Genomic DNA, 21,150 nt, shown 5'->3' on the forward strand with positions numbered 1-21,150 from the left:
GGTTTCACCATGTTTGCCAGGCTGGACTCGAACGCCTAATCTCAGGTGATCGGCCCACCTCCTCTTCCCAAAGTGCTAGGATTACAAGCGTGAGCCACCATGTCCGGCCTTAAGATTTAAATTTTATAATAATTATTATAACTTAGACTTGCCAGGAAAAATTCGTTGGCAATTATTTATAGATGTTTGAAAAACAAGAATTGTTTTTTTCGATTTCTGTATTTTAGCATTTAGTAAGCACACTGCGTGTTGGATGTTTTGTAAGCATGTGCTTTGATTTTTGCGTCGAAGATAAGCAATTTGGGGAGATGGGTTTTAGTTTAAAAGATAAGGAATGTGGCCGGGGGCGGTGGCTGACGCCTGTAATCCCAGCATTGGGCAGATCACAATGTCAGGAGGTCGAGACCAGCCTGGCCAACATAGTGAAAACCTGTCTCTACTAAAAATACATAATTAGCTGGGCGTGGTGGCACGCGCCTGTAGTCCCAGCTACTCTGGAGGCTGAGGCAGAAGAAGCCCTTGAATCCGGAAGGCGGAGGTTGCAGTGAGCCGAGATCTGCCATTGCACTCCAGCGGGGGTGACAGTGCCAATTTATTCATTTTTTAAAGAATATATATATATTTTTTTGAGACGGAGTCTCGCTCTGTGGCCCAGGCTGGAGCGCAGTGGCCGGATCTCCGCTCACTGCAAGCTCCGCCTCCCGGGTTTAGGCCATTCTCCTGCCTCAGCCTCCCAGTAGCTGGGACTACAGGCGCCCGCTACCTCACCCGGCTAATTTTTTGTATTTTTTTAGTAGAGACGGGGTTTCACCGTGTTAGCCAGGATAGTCTCGATCTCCTGACCTCGTGATCCGCCCGTCTCGGCCTCCCAAAGTGCTGGGATTACAGGCTTGAGCCACCGCGCCCGGCCTTCATTTTTTAAAGAATATTTTTAAGAATTTTTTTTTGTTTTTTCGGCCAAGGGCGGTGGGTGGCTCACGCCTGTAATCCCAGCACTTTGGGAGGCGGTGATGGGTGAATCACCTGAGGTCAGGAGTTCGAAACCACCCTGACCAACATGGTGAAATCCTGTCTCTACTAAAAATACAAAAAAAAAAAAAAAAATTGGCCGGGCGCGGTGGCTCAAGCCTGTAATCCCAGCACTTTGGGATGCCGAGACGGGCGGATCACGAGGTCAGGAGATCGAGACCATCCTGGCTAACACGGTGAAACCCCGTCTCTACTAAAAATACAAAAAACTAGCCGGGCGAGGTGGCGGGCGCCTGTAGTCCCAGCTTCTCTGGAGGCTGAGGCAGGAGAATGGCCTAAACCCGGGAGGCGGAGCTTGCAGTGAGCTGAGATCCAGCCACTGCACTCCAGCCCGGGCGACAGAGCAAGACTCCGTCTCAAAAAAAAAAAAAAAAAAAAAATTAGCCAGGCGTGGTGGTGCATGCCTGTAGTCCCAGCTACTCGGGAGGCTAAGGCAAGAGAATCGCTTGACCCCTGGAGGTGGAGATTGCAGTGAGCTGAGATCGCACCACTGCACTCCAGCCTGGGCAACAGAGTGAGACTCCATCTCAAAAAAAAAAAAGTGTTCTGGAGTCAAATTTAATATTGGTTTATGGTCTTATTTTTAGGTGCCTCAAATTTTTTAAAGTAATAAAAGTATTGAATGTGTAACATGAAAACTTTCTAATTGAAATTGACTGGCAGCAGATGTCTTCAAGAAAATTAGCATTGGTGGGAGAGTGGACCGAGAGGATTAGGCTGCAAATCATCTGCTAATGCACTAGTTTTGTGACCTTAGTCTGGCTGCTTCACTTGTTAGGTCCTCTGTTTTCTTACCTGTTAAATGAGTAAATTTGATTACATGATCACTAAGGTGCCTTCCACACACAACTTATGCCATATTCAAGAAGATTTTCAAAATCACTCCGAAACTATTACAATTGAATTCAGTTTTTAATTGTTGACCCTCCTAATCTAGTAAAGTGTCTCTAACATCCATTAATATAGGGCCTGAAAACTTGCACCACTCATTCTCTGATCTCTAGCACACAGGTCTGGAAAATCGGACTTCTTAAGAGCCCAGGTAAACTATACCCTTGCCTGCATGAATTTGTTACTCCTTGCATTACATTATACTCTCATGCACTGTTATTAGGCCTGGCACTAAATTTGCAGAGCCTGGGCAAGAGCGTGGCTATGGAGGTCCACACACCATCTGTCTAAATATTTAAAAAATAAATCAAGATAACAAACTATTCTATAAAATACATTCTATTCTACTTCCTTGACAGATCCACTTACGTATGATCTGGAAGTCCATGTTTGAATTAGAGTTCTCAGAGTCCCCGGAGTGACCACATTCTCCTCCCATCCCCAACTTCATCACCTGCCACACCAAAAGGGGCTGTACACGTACCCAGCATGTCCAGGCATATGTCCACATCCCCCACCCCCTGCAAATGGTGATGTGCAATCGGCAGCTCACTCTGCCCTCAGATCTAGCCAGTCTAAAAGAGGAGTGCAGGCTCCAGGCAGGCATGGCCCCTGGCCTCATGGGCTCCTCATCCTTTACAGCAAGAGGAGGGCCAAGTAAACAGAGGCCCCTTACCCAGGTCTAAAGACAGTATTTGTCTGTTATAAAACATGTGCAACTATCTTATTTTCTGTCCTGTGTAATTAGCCATTCCCTTTCAACTAGATTATTCTTGTCAACTCTTAACTGGCAGAGATTTTCTACCACTATCACCAATTTCTTTTAGCATAATCTCTTTATAATCTCATACAGGTTTTTCATTCTACAGCTAGAAAGCTCTTTTCAAGACCTTCACCAGGTACAGTGGCTCATGCCTGTAATCCCAGCACTTTGGGAGGCCGAGGCGGGCAGATCACCTGAGGTCAGGAGTTTAAGACCAGCCTGGCCAACGTGGTGAAACTTTGTCTCTACTAAAAATACAAAAATTAGCTGGGCATGGTGGCACGCCCTTGTAGTCCAGCTACTCGGGAGGCTGTGGTGGCAAATCGCTTGAATCTGGGAGACAGAGGTTGCAGCGAGCCGAGATCATGCCAGGGCACTCCAGCCTGGGCAACAGAGTGAGACTCCGTCTCAAAAAAAACGAAAAAAAGCCTGGATCTGACCATCTCTCTTGCCTTGTTTCAGACCTGAAGTCAATGGCTTTCATTGCTCTCAGGACAAAAAACAAAATCCTTAATGTGTCCTGTAAGACCCTTCATGATCTAGCCCCTTCTTCGTTCAAACTAAAAGATCTTTAATCTCCAGAATGCACGATGTTGTCTTTCAACATAGGAACATTGCATATGTGGTTCTATCTACCTGATGTGCTTTTTCCTTTGGCTGTTGCCTATGTGATGATTAGGATAATGAACGTAAGGGAAGCAGGTATCATGAATACCTTCTATATTTCTAACCAGCAAAACTTGGACAGTGGGGCCATTCCCTGAGCCAAGAAACACTGGAAGAGTGACAAGTTTCAGGTACTCTTGGACCTTGGACCTGTTGAACATGAAGTGCGTTTTCTCATCTCCGTTCCTTTTTGCTTTTTGGTCGTTGGTGTTGTTGACTCACTGGTTATCTGTTGCTTCCTTTTCCATTTCATTCCCTGTAACAGCCCTACCAAAAGCACGCTACCTACCTACCCTACACTCTGCTTCTCCACCTTTTTTTTTTTTGAGGTCGGGTCTCAGCTCTGTCACCCAGGCTAGAGTGCAGTGGCAGGCTCACAGCACGCTGTAACCTTGGCCTCCTGGGCTCAAGCGTTCCCCCCACCTCAGCCTCCCGAGTAGCTGGGACTAGGGCATGCGCCACCATATCCAGCTAATTTTTATATTTTTGTAGAGACAGGCCCTCGCCATATTGTTGCCCAGGCTGGTCAAGAACTCCTGGGCTCAAACACTCTGACCACCATGGTCTCCCAAAGTTCTGGGATTAGAGACATGAACCAGCATGCCCGGCTGAAACTGGGTCTTTTATAAACAGCAGAAATTTATTTTCTCACAATTCTAGGGGCTGGGAGCCCAAGATCCCGGCACCGGCAGGTTCATTTGCTTGATATGGGCCACGTCCTCCTGAGGGGAGGAACATATTGGCCTCACATGGTAGAAGGCAGAAGGTTAACAGGCTGAAGGCTTCATGAGGCCTCTTTTATCTTATTTACTTATTTTGAGACAGAATCTTGTTCTGTCACCCAGGCTGGTGTGCAGTGGCGCAACTGCAGCCTCAACCTCCTGGACTAAAGTGATCCTACCACCTCAGCCTCCCAAGTAGCTACGACTTCAGACACTCACCACAACTTGCAGCTAATTTTTGTTTATTTTTTGTAGAGATGGGGCCTCACTGTGTTACCCAGGCTGGTCACAGACTCTTGGGATCAGGCGATCCGCTTGCCCATGAAGCCTCTTGTAATCCCATAAACCTCATTCACAAAAGAGCAACCCTTCTGGCCTAAACATCTCTTAAAGGCCCACATCTTAATGCCACTACATTGGCCATTAAGTTTCAACACCTGAATTTTGGAGGGGACAGATTGAAACCATAGCAATGGGTAAAAAATAATAATAAGTCAGAGTCAGGTTGAATGTGAGATAATAGGAAGTGGAGGGGACTATAGAAAACTGGGAATGTGGTGTGTTTTCTACAATATACATTTGTGCTTCTCAGCGCTCGCTGATCGTTCCCTTATGGAAATAGTGGGCCGACTTGCTAAATATATAGACTTTTTAATGGGAAGTTTCCTAAACACCATGCAAGCCAAACAAAACATCTGTGAGTCAGATATAACCCACAGACGAGCAGGCTGACTTGCATCTAGAAAGGAGTAGCTTCGTTTTGTTAAGATAGTTTTGAGAGTTTTGTTTGTTTTCGTTCACAACCCTGCCTTTGTCCATTGCTGGAATAGATGCTAATCGAATATATTCAAACTTCCAGCCACAACAAATGTGTGTTAGCAGTTTTTAGAGCTGTCCTCTGTGTATTTAAGGAGAGCAAACGGGGAAAATAAAGTTGAAAATTGTAGTAGAGGGATCAGCCACTGCTTAAAGGCTTCACTGAAGAGCCATTAGCAGCCACACAGCAGAAAGCAAAAGGTAGAAAGAGTAAAAGGGGCCAAATGGAGTAAATAGAAACTATCCATAAATGTCTCTCCTGGGGTTAATTATGCTGCCAGAATTTTCATATGGAAGAACATCAGCTCATTTTGATACTTATTTTAAGAAAGGGATAGGAGGCCTATACAATGTGTATAAGGAGCCTTTTTCAATAATGTAAATCTCTGAAAAGAAAAGCTTAAGTTTGTGGTTGTTAAAAAAAAAAAAAAAAAGGTTTGTAGTTCTAGTCAATTCTCCAGGAAGAGGAAGCTATTTTAGGTAAGAACTGGTAGGTAGAGAGTAGAATGTATTTATCTACACCTCAAAGCCTAGGTGTGGCAAAGAAATGTAAGGAAAAATGATAGACTCATAGAATGTCCGAATTGCAAATGCAGCCCGGTACCTAATTTGTTAATTTTCTTTACTATCCTTTACTTTCTTTTTGAACAGTGAATAACCTCCAGAGTAACCATTCTTGGCTTCATAGTTTGAGCCACACTGTCACACCACTTGTGGTTAAAAGGATACTGTTTACTGAGTGCCTTGTGTATCTCTTATGTTTGTGGGTGTTTTGCATCATCCCAATTCTACAAAGCTTTCCAAGGCATTTTTCAAAACTGAGCTGGAATTTCATGTTTATTCTGACTCTACACCAGTTTTCTTTCTAATATGTCCTATTTTGCAAGAGGAAGCAGAAGTCTAAAGCATCACAATGTTAAATCCAGACATTGGTCAGGCCTCTTTAGAAGTTTAAGTTAATTAAAGTTTTATGTTTAGAAAATAGACATTCAAAAAAGATGCAGTGTTTCTTAGAGTGCTGGTAGATTCCAGCGCTTTTATCTCATAGAAAAGAACAGGTTTGAATGTGTCCCCAAAAGTTGTGTGTTCCCCAAAGTTCATGGCTTAGAAACTGAATCTCTAATGCAACAGTGTTGAGCGGTGGGGCTTTAAGAGGTGATGAGGTCATGAGGGCTCTGCCCCATGAAAGGATTAATGCCATTATCCAGGAGTAGATTAGTTTTTACAGGAGTGGGTTCCTGATACTGATAACCCACAGTTAGAAGAGTGCAGTTTTGTACAAATACCACACATGCGAGTACAGCCAACAAATTACAAAACAACGACTGTCACAAAGTTATTTCATAATTTTAATTTTGCAGATTCTGCTTTGAAAAGCTTGTCTGTATGATTTATGTACAGTGCCTTGAGGTAACAATATGATGATATCCTAATACATATTTTGCCTCACATTCAAGTGCTGGCTCTTCTTGATTCCCCTCAAATTAATAACTACTTCTATACCATTAGCTTATACCAACAGCTAAGGACCCATCAAGGAAATAACCACCCTTTTATTTAACTTTTAAAACTAACCCAATAAGTCTCTTTACATGTAATGCCTATTCTAAGGATTTTTTTTTTTTTTTAGACGGAGTCTCGCTCTGTCACCCAGGCTGGAGGGCAGTGGCGCGATCTTGGCTCACTGCAAGCTCCACCTCCTGGGCTCACGCCATTCTCCTGCCTCAGCCTCTTGAGTAGCTGGGACTACAGGCGCCCGCCACCACGCCCGGCTGATTTTTTGTATTTTTAGTAGAGACGGTGTTTCACCGTGTTAGCCAGGATGCTCTCGATCTCCTGACCTCGTGATCCACCCACCTCGGCCTCCCAAAGTGCTAGGATTACAGGCATGAATCACCGCACCCGGCCTATTCTAAGGATTTTAATCCTAATCTTTTCCCTATTTAATCTGCATAATTCATCTCAATGGGTGGAAAATACTAAGTTCTAATGTCACTGGGAGTTTTCTGCTAAAGTGTAGAATAAGGAGAGACAAATCAGATACCAGGAAACCTTGAATATCAAGACCTGAAACCTGAAGTAAAGGTTTGCCAAACCCAGCTTTGACAACATAGATGGACAAGTGCAAATGCAAGATAAAGGTGCTTTCTATTTGTTAAGTTCTTTTAACCTTAGGTGGGGTTTGTCCTGAAATCTTAATCTTGCCATCTGAGCTTACAATTACTGCCAGTATGCCTTACTCATCACTTTCATCTGTGTCAAATGTGTGAATAGTCTGGACACCCAGTTACTTTAGTTTCCTTACAGTAAACTGGCAGTACCTGGCATAGATCCTGGAGGCACACAGTTTCTCTTAAAAGCTGTTTGATGGGCTGGGCGCAGTGGCTCACGTCTATAATCCCAGCACTTTGGGAGGCTGAGGCAGGTGGATCACCTGAGGCCAGGAGTTCAAGACCAGCCTAGCCAACATGGCGAAACCCTGTGTCTACTAAAAGTACAAAATAAGCTGGGTGTGATGGTACATACCTGTAATCCCAGCTACTTGGGAGGCTAAGGCAGGAGAATGGCTAGAACCCGGAGGGCGGAGGTTGCAGTGAGCCTAGATCGCGCCACAGCACTCCAGCCTGGGCAAAAGAGCAAGAATCCATCTTAAAAAAAAAAAAAAAAACGTTCACTTGATGATGCCAAGTGAAGTGATTCAATGGTTATAGGGAAAGAAACCTAAAATAATGCAGCACCAATATAAACTGCAGTATACAATTATAATATAGGTGTTTGTGAATGAATAAATGTTTGGGGATTAAATACCTTTCTTTTTTTTGAAACAGGACCTTGCTCTGTCACCTAGGCTGGAGTGCAATGGTACGATCTCAGCTCACTGCAACTTCTGCCTCCTGGATTCAAGCAATTCTGTGTCTCAGCCTCCTGAGTAGCTGGGACTGCAGGCACGCACCACCACACCCAGCTTATTTTTGTATTTTTTTGTTGACAGGGTTTCGCCATGTTGGCCAGGCTGCTCTCAAACTACTGACCTCCAGTGATTCGCCTGCGTCGGCCTCCCAAAATGCTGGGATTACAGGCATGAGCCACAGTACCCAGCCTAAATACCATTTTTGACGTTCCAAATAGAGGTGTCAAACAGAAAAACTCAAATATGTTAGGGGGAAATGATTTTTTTTTTGAGGATATGAAAGGTAGTGTTATTTCTATTTCTATCAGCAGACTAATGTCTCTGACCACTTATGACAATTGAAAGCATAAGTCATATTTACATATATATTGCCTCTCTCCCCCCCATAATCTGTTATGTTTGTAGTAACATTGTAATAGTTTTTTGTGTGTGGTTTTTTTGTTTGTTTGCTTGCTTGCTTTTGCTAGTCAATGACATTATTTTCTACAGTTTCTTTATTCCTTGGTGTACTACCACTTATGCTAGAGGTTCTTCTGTCACCATCCATTTATGGATTCACTTCTTCAGTTTATTGTCAAGTAATTATTAAATAGTCTGCTTTTGGCTGGGCACAGTGGCTCACGTCTGTAGTCCTAGCACTTTGGGAGGCCGAGGCAGGCGGATCACGAGGTTAGGAGTTTGAGACCAGCATGGCCAACATAGTGAGACCCCCGTCTCTACTAAAAGTACAAAAAAAAATTAGCTGGGTGTGGCAGTGGGCACCTGTAATTTCAGCTACTCAGGAGGCTGAGGCAGGAGAATCACTTGAACCCAGGAGGCAGAAGTTTCAGTGAGCCGAGATCAAGCCATTGCACTCCAGCCCGGGCGACAGTGCAAGACTCCATCTCAAAAAAAAAAAAAAAAGACTGCTTTTCTTATTTTCCACATATGTTAAGTGTGGAATATGTTAAGTGTTTAGTCAGTAAATACTTAACACTTACCTGTTGCCAGGCACAAGGCACACCCGGTCTCTGTCCTCGTGGACTTTAATCACAAGATCTGTTTCCAAATAATCTCTTGTTTAAGACTGTGTTGCTCTGTTGTTCAAGACTGTGATCTCATTTATTACTGATGACAATCAAACAGTATTAAGTGTCTACAGTGTGCCCAGCACTATGGGACAATGTAATTAATAATATAATGAAATTAGTAGGCAAAGAACATGGGGAAAGACTTTCTAGGCTGAGGAACAAGCATTTGGAAAGAGATGGAGAGTAATGACACATTCAATGTGGTATTCTTTGTGAGAAGTTCATTGTGGTTCAAGGATAAAGGACACAAAGTGCCATAAAAGGAGAGGGCTCTCTAAAATGGGTGAGAGCCAGATTGTGTAAAGTGTTGCCCTTGACAGCCTTGGCATGCTGAAGAGTCAGTAAATACCTTTTGTTAACTTAAGGACTTTAATGAGGAAGAGTGAAAAATGTTCATGTAACCATTTTCACTTCCTGCTAATTCCTCACAGACTTCACCAGGTACTGCTTTCTAACTTCAGTTGGCCAGATCCACATGTCAGATCGGACCAATTTGCCTTTTAACTACCCTTGTAATACTTAAACACTGTTGCTGTTATCACAGCTTTTCTTCAAACCAAACAATATTAGGGACAATTGAAATTTGGGAATTAGATTTACCTTTGCTGCTACTAAATAACTGTCAGAATTTTAATGTCATATTCATTTTACACAGCTAATCTCTTTAGCTTTCCTATATATATTCCTACTTATGATTACTTGTAATTCTCATCTGAAAGCATTAAAATATTTTGAAAGTAAGACAGTAAAATTGTGAAATACTTTGGTATTGGTTACAAAACAGTACTTAGGTACCTTGTTCCTGATTTTTCTGTATTTTTTAAAAATAAGGCCAGGCACAGTGGCAAATGCTTATATTCCCAGCTACCCAGTAAGCTGAAGCAGGAGGATCACTTGAGCCCAACCTGGGCAGCATAGTGAAACCCCAGTCACCAATTAGAAACAAACAACAACCAAAAAAAAGAGTATATTTTTTGAAGATATTTTACGACATATACAGAAGCAAACAAAGAGGGGGAGGAATTGTTTAAAATAATGTTAAGCTAAATAAAGCCAAAGAAAATTTAAGTAATAGTTCATAGTTATTGTTATAGAAGAGATCAAGTTACTACCCCATTCTCGAAAAGGAAAATCTGCAAGTAGACTGTTTGTGGTGCTAGAGTAAGCTTTTCCTTAATTTCAGAAAGCCTGTATTAGGCATTTACTTTGTGCCAAACCCGTTTAGTGACTGGAAATATAAAATAAATGAAACACAGTCCCTGCTCTCAGTGGACTTGTTGTCTAGGGAATGTTAAGTAGAACCACCTGAAATTGCATTGTTTTTGTAGGCCAGCCTGACATTATATGTGTAAACAGAAATTTGCAATAATAAAGATATGACCAAGGTGCTACTGGCACTGACAAAATGCTTCATGCTGCCTAGAGCAGTCAGTGAAGGCTCCCCAGGGGAGATGACGTTTGAACCGAGTTTCGGAAGATGATTGGAGTTTACCACGTGTTCGTAGGAAGCAAGGAGAATGAGGGCATTCCAGTAGCAGGAGACGGCATGCATAGAGTTGTTGAATGAAGAAAGCCTAGCGCACAAGGGAAACTGCAAAAGTTCAAACTAGTTGGAATGCTGGAAATGTTGTGAATGACAGGAGATGAGGCTGGCAAGAAAACAAAGGTCAGATTGTGGAAGGTTGTCAAGCCAGAGAGTTTGATTTTATTCTTGAGATTGATGAGATGTGTGTAATCCAGGAGTGTATAAGACAATCTATAAGGGTTCAGAAAGCATACTGATTCTATATATAGTTACCTTTGTCTTAATTTTAAAATTTCAAATTGTGTAGGAGTTACAATGTGTATAATTGTTATTATAGTACTGGATCAAAATAATGTATAAATAAATACAGACATAATATAGTGTATTACAGGTTAAATTGTGTACCTCAAAAATTCATGTTTAAGTTCTAACCCCCATTATCTCAAACTGTGACCTTATTTGGAAATACGATCATTGCAGATGTAATAGTTAGTGAGGTCAAGTTAAGAAGCAATAGGAGGCCAGGCATGGTGGCTCACACCTGTAATCCCAGCACTCTGGGGAGGCCAAGGTGGGTGGATCACCTGAGGTCAGAAGTTCAAGACCAACCTGGGCAACATGGTGAAATTCCATCTCTACTAAAAATACAAAAATTAGGCTGGGCATGGTAGCTCACACCTGTAATCCCAGCACTTTGGGAGGCCAAGGCAGGCGGATCACCTGAGGTCAGGAGTTCCAGACCAGCCTGGCCAACATAGTGAAACCCCGTCTCTACTGAAAATACAAAAATTATTTTGTATTTTGGTGGCAGACACCTGTAATCCCAGCTATTCGGAAGGGTGAGGTGGGAGAATCGCTTAAATCTGGGAGGTGGAATTTGCAGTGAGCCAATATCATACCACTACACTCCAGCTTAGGAGACAGAGCGAGACTCCGTCTCAAACAAACAAACAAAGTGAAAGAAAAAAAGAAGAAACAATAAGGTGGTCCCCCAATCCCTAATCCAGTATGACTCATGTCCTTCCAAGAACAGAAAATTTGAACACAGACACACAAACAGGAAGAATGCCTATGCCTTTTGAAGGTAAAGGCAGACATTGGGGTAATGCTTTTACAAGCCAAGGAATTCCAAAGGTAGCCAGCAAACTGTCAGAAGCAAGGGGAGGGTCCTAGGACATATTCTCCTCACAGCCCTCAGAAGGATCAGTCCTGCTCACCTTGATCTTGGACTTGCAGCCTCCGGAACTGTGAGGCAAATGTCTGTTGTTTAAACTATCCAGTTTGTGATACTTTGTTACAGCAGTCCTAGCAAATTGAGATACGAGGCAACACTGATGAGATGATGCAGAGGCTTTGAAGAGTTAGTTTATGTTTAAGAGTCCAAATTATGAATGCCCTATCTTTATACAGTCTCTGTATTCAAGAATTGACCTTAGGCTAGGTGCAGTAGTTCATGCCTGTAATCCCAATACTTTGGGATGCCAAGGCAGGAGGATTGCTTGAGGTCAAAAGTTTGAGATCAGCCCTCGTGTATTAGTCCGTTCTCATGCTGCTTATAAAGACATACCCAAGACTGGGTAATTTATAAAGAAAAAGAGGTTTAGTGGACTCACAGTTCCATGTGGCTGGAGAGGCCTCACAATCATGAAGGAAGGTGAAAGGCACGTCTTAGATGGCGGCAGACGAGAGAAATGAGAGCCAATCTAAAGGGGAAACCCCTTATGAAATCGTCAGATCTCGTGAGACTTATTCACCACCATGAGAACAGTGTGGGGAAACTACCCCCATGATTCAGTTATCTCCCACCGGGTCCCTCCCACCACACATGGGAGTTCTGGGAGCTACAATTCAGGATGAGATTTGAGTGGGGACAAAGCCAAACCGTATCACCTTTTCTCTACTAAAAATTAAAATTAAAAAATTAAGCTGGCATGATACTATATGTCTGTAGTTCTAGCTACTTGGGATGCCAAGGTGGGTGAATTGCTTGAGCCCTGGAGGTTGAGGCTGCAGCGAGTCATGATCATGCCACTGCACTCCAGCCTGCACAATAGAGCAAGGGCCTGTCTCAAGACACAACAAAAAAATAATTTAACTTAAGGTGATGTCTTGACTGCAGTATTTATTCTACTTTTTAAAGCCATTATGGTGGGAAAACAATTTGTTTACATTTGTAGTATAGTTTATGGTAAAGGTTGAAGAAACTGGGAAATATTTTATCTTTAACTCAAAACAGGATGGTGATATGCAACAGTTTTAGACAAAAAAAATTTACATTTAAGAAAAAAAGTATCATTTAATCCCATTAGGCAGAAGTGGAGCCACAAGCAAAAACAGGGTTGGTTATGGACGTAGGTTTCCCTTTCTGTTCATATGTTGAAACCTAATTCCGAATGTGATGGGTTTTGGAGATGGGGTCTTGGGAGGTAATAGGTCATGAGGGTGGAACCCTCGTGGATGGGATTACTGCCATATAAGAAGAGTCCAGAGAGCTAGCTCACTCCCTTTCTTGGGCTTAAGAAATCACTGTCCTCAAGTGATTGTCCCGCTTTGCTCTCCCAGAGTCTTGGGCTTACAGGTGTGAGCCACTACACCTGGCAACATGACTTTCTTTTTTTAATGTATGTAAGATGTATATACATAGGTCTTATTGATCTAAGATATCATCAATTCTAAGACACACAATTATTAATGTATATTAATAGTAAAAAAATCACTGCCAATTATAAGGGGAAAATGTCATTTGTAAGAAACCATTGGTGGTAAGATACATACCAATCTCAGAGCTGTCACATTGAGTTTAAAAAGTGTGTTTTAGATTTAATGAAAAACTAAATGCTGTTTTTATTCTTGGGGAACATCAGTTTCCACGTTTGCACCACTGCCTATCATATCATGAAATTTTTTAATCATAGCTACTGAAAAATTTAAAGCAGGAAGCCAGCATTCTTAGAGTAAAATAATATGAACGATTGATACACATTTACCAGACATTTTTTATTAAGTTATGTTTTATAGTAGATTACTTCATTATAAGCATTACATAAAATTCAGTGATTACTGACCTAGTTGAGCTATCTCTGAATGTGAAAGTACGAGTGTAGGTGCACCTACTTTAAATTATGTGATAGAAATATTTTCATTTATTCAAATAATATTTGAAGTTCAGTTAGGTTTTGCAAAATTACTCATTTGGATGTGTTAAGAAATCATGTAAATTCTGCCTTTGACTTTGGGGGATTGAACATGAGATTTGTTTATTCTTGGGGGACAGTTAGTTTTGTATTCTAGAAGGGGGGTTAATTGTATAATATGTTTTAGCTAAGAGAAATCAGTTTAAGATAACCAGCTTTTCTTAATCTAACATTTTGGCCTATTTCTGTCATCTGGTCATTCTCATGATACAAATAATACAAAGCTAAATACATAATACATAGGTAACACATTAATATGTAATACAAAGCTAAATATACATAATACGTATGCACATATATGTATACATTATATATAATACATAAAACAAAGCTAAATTTGTGTTATGGATTTAGGGGTGTAATGAAAAATACCCCTTTAAAAGGAAAAGCACAAAACTGAATTAGTCAAGAAAATACTAAATGTTTGCAGTAAGTGTCATGGCCGGGTGTAGTGGCTCAGTGCTTTGGGAGGCCGAGGCAGGATGATTGCTTGAGCCCAGAAGCTTGAGGCTTTAGTAAGCAGCTATTGCTCTACTGCACTCCAGCCTGGGTGACATAGTAGACCCTATGTTTTTTAAAAAAAGAATATAGGTATCATTTTAATATGGGTGATACAGGATATTTTGAAACCCAATTTTTGGAATTTCATTATGTAGGTATAGGTTTCTACATAGTAGAAGCTACTTTTGAATCCTTAGGGAGTTTTTCTACTCTGAATATTTGCTTTACATTAGATTCTTCTAAAGGCCTTACAGTCATAGTACTTATTTCATAAGACAACTATCAATTTAGTCCTCTAAGGGACTTGTTATCTGCATTCACATTTGTTATAAAAAGGAAATGAGATTTTTCACACTTAGAGATTTATTTTTTATTATTTACATAATTAAAATGTTTTTTCAGTGGAGTCAAAGCACCGAAGATAGTTTCCTTATTCACTTGGTTTGATTGTAATGCTTATAATTAATGAAGTAAAAGGGCTACTTTTTATTCATGGGCCAGGAAACTAACTTGCTGGTGGAGATGTGGGAATCAGTTAACAACTTGGTTCATTAAAACAGTTTTTTTCTGTGGTTAGTTCAGTGGTTAGTTGACCATTTAATTAAGTAGAATTGACCAGTTAAAAATAAACAATATGTTTAATTATAGAGTTAAAAGGTAAAGAAATTACTTTCACTTGACTTCTTATAAGTTAGTTAAAATAATTTCCTGTTCAATCATAAATCCATTTGTATAGGAAGGCTTTTCATCAAAAAATAAATTGACTGTTAAATATTTTTAGACAATGAAAACAATATGTTAACGGTAATGACTTAGAAAACACATCCATAAAAGCAAGAAAATTCTTTTGCTTTCCACTAGTTCCTCTGGAGATATAACCATTGTTAAAACTCGAGAATGTGTCCTTTCAGTATGTGTGTGTGTGTGTGTACATACACTATTGTTTTGTTTTGTTTGATGGAGTTTCGCTCTTGTTGCCCAGGCTGGAGTGCAGTGGCACAATCTCGGCTCGCTGCAACCTCTGCCTCAACTATTTTAAACAACAGTGTAAAAGCTCAGTGTCCACTTTATTTTTTGTTTTTAATTTACTTTAGTGGCCATCTTATTGTTAAATCTTTGAGCACATCTGAAATTATTAGGATAAATTTATTACTGGATAAATATCCAGAAGTGAGATTTCTTGGTCAAGGATATGAACTTTTAAAATATTTTAATGAGTATTTTTTAATGTGTTATCCAGAAAATTGATGCTACTTAATTCTACCGCTGGCAGTATGTGAGAGTACCTATTTCCCTATACCTTTCCCAATACTGGGTGTTCTCTTTTCGTTTTTATTTTTTTTATTTTATTTTATTTTATTTTATTTTTGAGATGGAGTCTTGCATTGTCATCCTGGCTGGAGTGCAGTGGCGCGATCTCAGCTCACTGCAACCTCCTCCTCCCGAGTTCATGTGATTCTCCTGCCTCAGCCTCCTGAGTACTGGGATTACAGGCACACACCACCAAACTCGGCTAATTTTTGGTATTTTTAGTAGAGACAGGGTTTCACTATGTTGGCCAGACTGGTGTTGAACTCCTGACCTCATGATCCGCCCGCCTCCGCCTCCCAAAGTGCTGGGATTACAGGTGTGAGCCTCCGTACTCGGCCTTTGTTTGCTTTTTAAATGCCTGTGTGACAGACAAGGGTTTTGGTGGGGTTTGTTTGTTTGTTTGTTTTTGAGACGGAGTCTTGCACTATCGCCCAGGCTGGAGTGCAGTGATGCAATCTTGGCTCACTGCAGTCTTGGCTCACTGCAACCTCTGCCGCCCGGGTTCAAGCAAATCTCCTGCCTCAGCTTCCCGAGTAGCTGGGATTACAAGCATGCACTACCACGCCCGGTTAATTTTGTATTTTTAGTAGAGTTGGGGTTTCTCCGTGTTGGTCAGGCTGATCTTGAACTCCTGACCTCAGGTGATCCACCAGCCTCGGCCTCCCAAAGTGCTGGGATTACAGGCATGAACCATTTTGCCCAGCCTTATCTTTTAATAATTACACAAATTCTTTATATATTGAGGACATTAACTTTTAGTCATGTTGTAAGTACCATGGTTTTTCCTGTCTTCTGCCTGTTTGACATACATAAGTTTCATTTTGTCATGTCAGATTTTTGAATGGTTTTTGTCCATTGAGATATTATACATAGAAAGTCTTTCCCTAACACAATAGTGTATATATTTTGCATATATTTTTAGTACTTTCATAGATTTAGTTTTTAACATTTATTATTGGATAAATATCCAATATATTTATATCCTATATATATATTTTTTTATCCACCTGGAATTTTTTTACAGTTAAGCTATGTGATCAGAAGTTAATTTTTTGCTCTTCATTGATACCTAACTTTTCCTTTGCCACTTATTGAATGGTCTAATCTCCTCTGGAGAATTCACTGTTATGTAAGAAATGTTACGTGTACTCAGATCTGTTCCTGAACTTTCTGTGGTGTTTCATTGATCTGGTTATCTGTATCTTTATATTATACTTTTAACTATCAAATTTTAGATATATATAATTTATCTCAGTAACTCAACTAAAATTCTGTAAATGTTTTGATGCACAGAATTCACAAGTATCAACAACTGAAAATTAATATAATTCATGATGTTTATTATTAAGAGGTTTTAAAAATCATTTTAGGTTGCTTATAGTGTACTTTTATCAGGAATTTTAGGTCACGCGTTTAACAAACCACTGATAGGTATACATTTCAAAATATGCATTAAAATGCTACACAACTTTGTGGGGTTTTTTTGCCAAAAATTATTCTGGTGATGTCAGTAACATCTTATAATTACTCATAGTGATTTTCAGTTCTCAGATGCATAAGCCTTTCTCTAGTTGAGAAGCAGTTACTTTAAAATACTTTTGTCATGTGTTTCTTTCTTTTTTTTTTTTTTGAGACGGAGTCTTGCTCTGTCACCCAAGCTGGAGTGCAATGGCATGATCTCAGGTCACTGCAGCCCCCACCTCCCAGGTTCAAGTGATTCTCCTGCCTCAGCCTCCCAAGTAGCTGGGATTACAGGCACCTGCCACCACTCCCGGCTAATTTTTTTTGTATTTTCAGTAGAGACAGGAGTTCACCACGTTGGCTAGGCTTGTCTCGAACTCCTGACCTGAGGTGACCCGGCCTCCGAGTGTGTTGGGATTACAGGCGTGAGCCACTGAACCCAGCCTGTCATGTTTTAAAATAAAAAAAACCTATGATATGTTACTGTACATTCCCCAGCTTCCATTAGTTTTTTGGGATATGAGAGCATATCATTGTCTTGTTCTTTTGATGAAATCACTGCTGTTGCTCAATCCATTTTCTAGGGCTTATAGCATTCTTCACCTTTCCTACACATTCTATAGATTGAAATGATGTACCATTTCCTCCTGTACTCTAAAACAAGAGCCATCTTTTTTTTTTTTTTGAGTTGGAGTTTTGCTGTTGCTGCCCAGGCTGGAGTGCAATGGCACGATCTTGGGTCACTGCAAACTCCACTTCCCCAGTTTAAGTGATTCTCCTGCCTCAGCCTCCCGAGTAGCTGGGATTACATGTGTCCGCCACCACACCCAGCTAATTATGTGTTTTTAGTAGAGACAGAGTTTCACCATGTTGGCCAGGGTGGTCTAACTCCTGACCTCAAGTGATCCACCAGCCTCAGCCTCCCAAAGTCCTGAGATTACAGGTGTGAGCCACTGCACCCGGCCACAAGAACCATCTTGAACATAGAATAAATATGTCTCTCTGTAAGACGTTGTTAGCTAGTCACGTTTTCTGATGCAGCATTGGACTTCCAGAGTGATGACCTAGTAGCTATTCTGTGAGTCACTTACTCTTGGAAGTTCCGTAAATTAATCTTTGTTTTTCTTTTTGAGATGGAGTCGCACTCTGTTACCCAGGCTGGAGTGCATTTGTGCCATCATGGCTCACTGCAGCCTCAACCTCCCAGGCTTAAGCAATCCTTCTGCCTTGGCCTCCCAAATGCTGGGACAACAGGCATGAACCACTGCGCCCAACCCCTTAAATGAAATGTTTAAAAGATAGACAATAGGCCCTCCTTATTCAAGACTTCACTGTCCTCAGTTTCACTTACTCATAGGTCAAAAATATCAAATGGAAAATTTCAGAAGTAAGCAATTTGTAAGTTTTCAATGCTGTACCATTCTGAGAAGCATAGGGAAGTATGTCCTGCTTGAGAGATAAATCATCCCGTGGTCCAGTGTGTACACACTGTAGACTGTACCAGCCCATTAGTCACATAGTAGATACTGCAGTTATCAGATGGACATGTCAGTGCTTATGTTCATATAACCCTTATTTTACTTATAATGGCCCAAACCTCAAGAGTAGTGAGGTAGTGAGTAGTGGTAGATTGTTATAATTGTTCTAATGTATTATTAGTTATTGTTGTTAATCTCTTGTTGTGCCTGATTTATAAATTAAACTTTATCATAAAGTACGTATAGGAAAAATCATAGTGTGGCTGGGCGCGGTGGCTCAAGCCTGTAATCTCAGCACTTTGGGAGGCTGAGACGGGCGAATCACGAGGTCAGGAGATCGAGACCATCCTGGCTAACCCGGTGAAACCCCGTCTCTACTAAAAAATACAAAAAACTAGCTGGGCGAGGTGGCGGGCACCTGTAATCCCAGCTACTCAGGAGGCTGAGGCAGGAGAATGGCGTAAACCTGGGAGGCGGAGCTTGCAGTGAGCCGAGATCCGGCCACTGCACTCCAGCCCGGGTGACAGAGCGAGACTCTGTCTCAAAAAAAAAAAAAAATCATAGTGTGTATGTATATGTATTCTATGTTACCAGTGTTGCCGTGAACACACTGTAAGTTGTATTTTGTTTACTAAGTAGAATTTTGTCAAATTTCTTTTTGTTTCTGAATGTTAACATGTCCATCCACATTTATTTTATAGTTGTTTTATCACAAAAATCAATTTTTTTTTCAAATTTTATATCCTTAGTGCAGGCTGTGGAAGAACAGGTGCCATTTGTGCCATAGATTATATGTGGAATTTACTAAAAGCTGGGGTAAGAATACTTTTTTGTAGCATTATGTCCAATTTATCTATTACGATTTTCAAACTTAATTATTAATTGTAGTAAATTATAGTGCATATTTTATTATACATGTTATTTTTTCCAAAGTAGTTTTATTAAGTAAGAAATAAAGGCAGTGAAGGCCAGGCACGGTGGCTTATGCCTGTAATCCCAGCACTTTGGGAGGCCAAGGCGGGAAGATCGCTTGAGCCCAGCAGCTCGAGACCAGCCTGGGTGACATAGTGAGACCTCCATCTCTAAAAATAATTTAAAAATAAAAATGATTTAAAAAAAGAAATAAAGATAGAGAAAAGGTATAATTGCTGCATACTGCCTTGATGTGATGCATTGGTCAACAGTGTCAGAGTGTCCTAGGTGAGTGAGTACTTGCATTAGGATATGAACTGTTACTGACCTTTCCAATACTGAATTTTCATTGCCTTTTTTTCTTCCTTTTTTTTTTTTTTTAAGATGGAGTTTCACTCTTACTGCCCAGACTGGAGTGCAGTGGCGTGATCTCAGCTCACTGCAACCTCCGCCTCCTGGGTTGAAGCGATTCTCCTGCTTCAGCCTCCCTAGTAGCTGGGATTACAGGTGCCTGCCATTACACCCATCTAATGTCTTATATTTTTGATACAGAGTTTCACCGTTTTGGCCAGGCTGGTCTCAAACTCCTGACCTTAGGTGATCCACTCACCTCAGCCTTTCAAAGTGCTGGGATTACAGGTGTGAGCAACCGTGCCCGGCCCATTGCCTTTTATATTTATTCTAGGTATAAGTGTATTTCATTCAGTACCTATTTATGCCTTCTGGAGACATTATGGTATTGTAGTATGTGAATACTGACTTTAGCCAAACTGCCCAGATTATAATTCTGGCTTTCTCATTTACTAGCTGTGGGATCTGGGTCAAAATACTAATCCCATACTGTCTCTATTTCTTCATCAGAAAATAGGGGTCATAGTAGTAATGCATCAGAATTAACTTTTGTGAAGTTCTTCAGAACTATGTGTGGTACATAATAAGTACTCAGTTTATTGTTAGTGTTGATTACTGTTGCTGTTGTGATTATTGTTCTTACTACTGCTTTTTCCAAGAAATAGTGTTTGATACTGTGGTGATACAGAGATAAATGAGATACAGCGTTCATGATAGATTTGAAAAACAAGTCTCTTCGTTATGCATACATTTGATTATTTTGCTGGTTCCATAATGTGTTCACTTCTAGAGAGACGCCTTTAATCCTTCATAGCTTTATAGTTTCCATGAATTGTTCATCTTTGTCTTGTACAAAGTAGAATTAATAAAATGTTTCTTTTTTCTTTTTCTTCCTTCTTCCCCTTATTTCTCTTTTTTCTCTGCCATCTCTCCATTTTTTATTGTTGCAAGGAAACATTTACGTGTTAAACAGTTCCTTAAAAAGCCCTCTGGGGTTAAATATTTTTCCCTCAAAAACTATAATCATCTAATTCTCAAATGAAAATGCTTAAGTGAACAAAATTTAACTGGAATTCTATCGCATTTTAACATAAAAGTCAAAGATTAAAATTGGAATGGGAAGGGACACGTAAATGCATGCTAGCAAACAAAACAAATATCTGGTCATTTTAAAAGTTGTATATTTTGGCCAGGTGCCATGGCTCATGCCATAATCCCAGCACTTCCAGAGGCCGAGGTGGGTGGATCACCTGAGGTCAGGAGTTCGAGACCAGCCTGGCCAACATGGTGAAACCCCATCTCTACTAAAAATACAGAAATTAGCCAGGCATAGTAGCCAGTGCCTGTAATCCCAGTTACTTGGCAGGCTGAGGCAGGAGAATTGCTTGAACCTGGGAGGCAGAGGTTGCAGTGAGCTGAGATTGCGCCACTGCAGCCTGGGTGACAGAGCAAGACTCCGTCTCAAAAAATAAAATAAAATAAAATAAAAGTTGTGTATTTTGAACATAGTTCTCTCTCTCTTTTTTTTTTTTTTTTGGAGATGGAGTCT

General features: G+C 40.7%; 1 protein-coding gene across 2 annotated transcripts in view; it reads left to right on the plus strand.

Annotated features, from left to right (window-relative positions):
- Positions 1–21,150, plus strand: part of LOC113220194 (tyrosine-protein phosphatase non-receptor type 12-like) — a 39,762-nt gene that overhangs the window by 483 nt on the left and 18,129 nt on the right. The window contains exon 2 of one of the 2 annotated variants that reach the window (XM_031936060.1): positions 19,088–19,154. In XM_031936060.1, coding sequence (XP_031791920.1) covers positions 19,131–19,154 — 24 coding nt within the window. In that variant the 5' untranslated portion in view covers positions 19,088–19,130. The remainder of the gene's footprint in view (positions 1–19,087; positions 19,155–21,150) is intronic. The other variant, XM_031936061.1, reaches the window with a different exon arrangement.

The sequence above is a fragment of the Piliocolobus tephrosceles genome, chromosome 8 (assembly GCF_002776525.5).
Source record: "Piliocolobus tephrosceles isolate RC106 chromosome 8, ASM277652v3, whole genome shotgun sequence".
NCBI lineage: Eukaryota > Metazoa > Chordata > Mammalia > Primates > Cercopithecidae > Piliocolobus > Piliocolobus tephrosceles.